The 5,423-nt window shown below is 48.5% G+C and overlaps 1 protein-coding gene across 1 annotated transcript; it reads left to right on the top strand.

Annotated features, from left to right (window-relative positions):
- The first annotated feature begins 3,311 nt into the window (after positions 1-3,311).
- On the top strand, positions 3,312-4,659 carry LOC125583259. Its single transcript, XM_048749894.1, has 2 exons — positions 3,312-3,461; positions 3,550-4,659. Exons 1-2 carry the CDS (start codon positions 3,312-3,314, stop codon positions 4,657-4,659), a joined length of 1,260 nt encoding a protein of 419 aa, XP_048605851.1.
- The last annotated feature ends 764 nt before the right edge of the window (positions 4,660-5,423 follow it).

The raw sequence follows: 5,423 nt of genomic DNA, 5'->3' as shown, positions 1-5,423 counted from the left end.
GTCTGGATGAGGTCTCGATCGTAAGCTAGGACCGTCTCAACCGAGGTCACCTCGCCCCTAGGCGAGGATGACCCGCACCAAGGTCACCTCCCCCCATGGGCGAGGACGACCCGCACCGAGGTCACCTCGCCCATGGGCGAGGACGACCCGCACCGAGGTCACCTCGCCCATGGGCGAGGACCAACCTCCTGTCCCGAAACCGTGCATCCTCGTCTAAATTCCTGTAACACAATCCTCGGGCCCTTGGATGCAATACCCATGTCTCATCTCGCTCAAGATTATCAAAGAAGACTTAAGGAAAAGTTATAAAAATTTGGTCGTCGAAATGGATTCATGCCTGCCGTATAAAACGGCTATGGTTAGCTTGAACACCAGTTGCCTTAACTATACGGGGAATTGGAATCCTTTCGGAAAAACCAACGGCTGTTTCTTAGAAAAAATTGTAAAAATGTCTAAGTCCCAAAATGACCCAAAAGGGGCCTGAACCGCGGCTAAACGGCCCACTTACGATTTTAGAATAGGATTGAGCCTAAGGCTGATATGACTGTTTATTTTTTTATTCGCAGGAAAAGATAAATGTCAAGTTTCCGAAGATAATCATGAAGAGTGACGAAAAATGGAAAGGCCCGTCTCGCGACAAATCCGGCCCATGAAAAGGTGCAAACCGACCTAGAGAGAGTATATAAGGAGGGCTTAAGGCGAGGAACAAGAGAGAGCTTTTTCAGAGCAAACTTAATACTTAGAGCAATTTAGGCATTTTTCCATTTTTACTATCGAGCTGCGACTCGACTAGGTTTGAACTTAGGTGGCTAGACTAGGGAACGTACCGACAGCTCTCGTAGCCTAGGATCTTACCTGTTGTTCACGCTCAAACGCGAATTCGGAAATAAGACCTCTTTGTTCTTTTTTCGCTCTTTTAAGACTTATTACTTTTGACTCTTTCATATTGATTGTGTTGTGCGTGGCCCAGCAGATAACCGGGACCTTCAGGGAAGGCTAGGTTAGCTTGGCTTTCCTCCGATTAACAAATCTCGACGGTGTGAATTCCGGTTCCCACAGTTTGGCGCTAGAAGGAGGGGGGGTACGGATCTATCTCTCACGCAACCACGCACGCTCAGTCAGGTATGACGATCAACGCTGACAAAGAAAAGCAAACGCACGGCGGGACTTCCGTCAATGCCAACGCTGAAAGAACTCCAGCTGGAAACGTATCCATAGTCACTACGAACGCCGTGATACTGGACCAGATAAAAGAAATGTTCGCCTCCGCTCAGAAAAAGTCGGACGAACAAGGAAAGCTCGTGGCCTCTCTCGCAAAACAGGTGGAAACCTTAACGGCGAAGGCCAAGAGTAAAAACCCGCGCGGGGCCACAAGAGCCCGCAGCGGAAGAAGACTCAATTTCGAGTGGATCGATCTGGAGAACCTTCCACCTCCCGCCGGGAGCAACGAAGGAGGCGATTTTGAGTGGATCGATCTGGACATAAGCGACCAGTCCGATCACTCGGACGGAGGTGCCGACGTCCATCCGAGAGAAAGCGAAGCCAGTTCGCTCGGCAGGACGCTGTTGGGGTCGAAAACGGTTACGACGAAGTTAACGTCCATATCCCCGAAGAAGAAAAACGTAGAAACCTTCTTCGACAAATACTTTTTCAAAATAGATTCTTCTTTATGAAAAGCTTTGCGGAGGAAACACGAGTCATCAGACAAGAGCCCGAAAAGGATCGTTACGCAGCGACCGAACACGTGCTCCGCTCGGTCGCTGCGTAGCGACCGAGTTCGAGCCAAGGCTCGATCGCTACGTAGCGACCGAACGTCTATTCCGCTCGGTCGCTACGTAGCGACCAAACCCATTTCACGATTCTCCGCCATTCTAAGTTATCGATCAAACTTTACCGTGAAAACCGCGGAAAGTTCGTTCTTTATCGAAAGAAGCCGTAATAAACGCTTCGAGTCGGAAGACGGCCCAAAGTGACCTAAGACATGACTCGAGGCCCAACTTACGATTTCTTAACCAACAGCCCGTAAGCCGCATGACAGTTTACGCTTGGTTCACAAGGAAAGATAAATGTCAAGTTTCCGCGGATAAATACGAAATTTTGAAGATAATTACGAAAATCGGAAAAAATGGAATATCTCCATTTTTATGCTATGGCGGCTTAAGGGCAGAAGGGGAAAAGCGTAAACCGACCTTGAAGCCAGTATATAAGGAGTCCTAGGCGAGAGGCATAGAGGAGGACTTTTTCACAGCAAACTTAGCACTTAGAGCGATTTTAGGCAATTTTCCGTTTTTGTTATTCGAGCTGCGACTCAATTAGGTTTTTGCCGTCTTAGGGTTTTAGACCTAGAAATCTCGCCGACAGCTCTCGTAGCCCAGGCACTTACCTTGTTGTAAACGCTCAAACGCAGATTCGGAATAAGAACTATCTTGCTCTCTTTTTCGATTTCTTATTTTATTACTGTTCTCGTTTCGTGTTCTGATTGCTTGGCGTGTGGTATTAGCAGATATTTGGGACCTCTGGGAAATTAGGGTTCTCCTACTTTCCAAATTTAAACGGAAATCGACAGTGCAAATTTCGGTTCCCACAGACACGTCGTTCGAAAAGCCCATGACAGAGGAAGAAGAAAACCTCTATTGGGTATAGCAGGAAGAACTGGCCGAGAATCAGGCTCGGATCCACCGCAGCCAACGCTGACAGGTTCGTAAGGCTGCTAGAAATCCTGATGAGATCCATGATCTCCGCGAGTACATCGTAAAAACTGCGGCAGAAGTCAAGGCGGTAAAGTCGCAGATTCACAACGCGACAAGCGCTGCACCCGAGATTGACAGACTTCTCGAGGAAGCGCGGAAAACTCCGTTCACTGCCCGGATCACAGAAACTAACATCTCAGATCCTGGGAAGATCAAAATTCCCGTCTACTATGGCACCACCGACCCGAAGGCGCATCTGAAGTCTTTCCAGATCGCAATGGGAAGGTGCAAACTCAAGGAACGCGAACGAGATGCTGGCTACTGCCTCCTCTTCGTCGAAAACCTCAATGGAGCCGCGCTCGAATGGTTTTCTCGTCTGAAAAGAAACTCCATCGGAAGTTTCCGTCAGCTCGCCTCGGAGTTTCTCAAACAGTATTCCATGTTCATGGACAGGAAAACCTCAGACATCGACCTTTGGAGTCTATCTCAAAGAGAAGACGAACCACTCCGCGAATTCATGAACAGTTTCAAGCTGGTAATGGCAAGAGTCACTGGAATCAGCGACAAAGTGGCAGTCGACGCTTTGCGGGAAACTCTCTGGTATAGGTCAAAACTCCGGCAATGGATATCCCTTCAAAAACCAAGAACAATCTAGGACGCTCTTCACAAGGCAACGAACTTCATCATGATGGAAGAAGAGATGAAAGTCCTCTCCCAGAAGTACAACCCGCAGAAGACGTCCGCGAGAAGGAAAAACCCTCGCAACGACAGGTATGTCCACCACGAGGGAGAAGATCTCCAGGGCGAGCATAATTACGCTATCAACTCCGAACAGGGAAAGACTTCCGGAAATACCTAGACCGGGAACCAGTTCAAGGATAATTCTTACTGCGAGTTCCACCAGACCAGAGGTCATTCCACTATGAACTGCAAGGTTCTCGGCGCAAGGCTTGCTGCAAAGCTCCTCGCCGGCAAAATTTCGAAGGTCACAGGCATAAAATACCTCCTCCTGGATTCCGATCGCCCTCCCAAAACTGATAAAGAGTCCCCCGAAAATGAAACCAGCGAAAATCAGACGGGCGAGAAACGCGGAAGGAGGCAGGATGACCGAGGAAACGACAGCAACCGTCGAAGGGTGAGCATGATCATCGGGGGATCGCAATTCTATCGCGATTCGATCTCGTCGATCAAAGCATATGGACGGAAGGCTGAGACAAGTTCAATCTGGCTGGCTCGGTCCCCAACTGACGACGCCCCTAACGATACAATCGTCTTCGAAGAGCGGGAAACCCTTGGAATCGACAAACCTCACTGCGACCCATTGGTTATCGATCTGGTAATCCGAGACCTGGAAGTGGGAAGGATCCTTATCGACACAGGAAGCACAGTCAACATCATCTTCCGCGATACCCTCCGGAGGATGAACATCAAACTCGAAGAAGTCGCCCCGGAACCAAAACCTCTCACCGGTTTCTCAGGTGCAACGTCAATGACCATCAGATCAATCAAACTCCCAGTGATGGCTAAAGAGGTGACGAAAATCATTGACTTTGCGGAAGTCGATAACCCGGCCATATACAATGTTATCATGGGAACTCCTTGGATCAATTCCATGAAAGCGGTACCGTCGACTTACCACCTTGGCATCAAGTTCCCAACTCCAAACGGAACAGCGGTAATCTGGAGATGGCAGAAACAGTCTAGGCTCTGCTTCTTGGCCGAGCATAAACTACGACAAACTTGGAACACCCCCGCGGTCAACCCGAAGCGGGCTAAGAAAGCTCAAAACGCTCCCGAGAGCTCCATAAAAAGTGATTCAGAATCACCCAACCAGGCAACGACTCCAGACAGCGACATAGTCCCCGAGTCAATCGCCTTGCCAGCGGACAGCCCGACTCCTGAAACGGTCGTCGATCCAACTGAAGCCCCAACGGCTGAAGTAACCGGAACGATCCCATCCAGCGAGTAGGAACACCCGCAGCAACAAGCAGAACTACGAGATGGCTTGATCCTCGAAAGAGGTACGTAGGCAGCTTGTCATATTGACAAGTTCAGCTATCCCCCTTGTTAAAAAGGGGGGGGGGGGTACGTATACTGGTATACTCCCACAAAAATCCGAAATATCCATGAATGTACTCGATATTTTTGAAACTTTTGCAATAAATTCTACCTTCTTCCGATCTCACGATTCACTTGCAATAAGTCACAGTAATCTAAGGTTGGCCTAAGAAACGCCCAAGGGAAGGGCATACCGTCCAAGCAGTCCTTGGACGGAAACTAATTCCTACATAATTCACACATACTCATGGTCAAGCAAAACCGGAAAAATGCATCTTCTATAAAAACGAAGATTGTAGCCATCTCACAGCAAAAGGCATATCTTTGAGAAAGCGAGACGTCGCAAATATTTCCCGAAAGATATTATCCAAATACACAGTCCGTCCGTGACTCTAAAATACAAAATACCCGTCGATTGGCCCCGACGGACAAGTCCAAAACGTTCTCTAAAAAAGAACGCGTAGTCAAACCTTTCATAAAAACTAAAGGTTCTCTTACATCCGACAAGGATACCATAGCGCGCTATACAAGAAAATCCAAAATTTTGGTCAGCACAACAGACGTTCTTTGGAGAGTGCTCGATTCTTCCCACACAAGTCATATAAGCCGGCGCCCAGTCGCAGACTTTAATCGGAAAGAATCAGGTAGAAATCGCCAACGGGAAAAACGAAAGTC

This window comes from Brassica napus, chromosome C3 (assembly GCF_020379485.1).
Source record: "Brassica napus cultivar Da-Ae chromosome C3, Da-Ae, whole genome shotgun sequence".
In the NCBI taxonomy this organism is placed as follows: Eukaryota; Viridiplantae; Streptophyta; class Magnoliopsida; order Brassicales; family Brassicaceae; genus Brassica; species Brassica napus.
This window is presented reverse-complemented; position numbering and strand designations above follow the sequence as displayed.

Bases quoted from the DNA above. Each gene is read 5' to 3' on its own strand.
- LOC125583259 (XM_048749894.1), top strand. From the start codon at position 3,312: ATGGATATCCCTTCAAAAACCAAGAACAATCTAGGACGCTCTTCACAA. The intron at 3,462-3,549 runs GTATGTCCACCA...GGAAATACCTAG, and splicing joins AAAAACCCTCGCAACGACAG to ACCGGGAACCAGTTCAAGGA.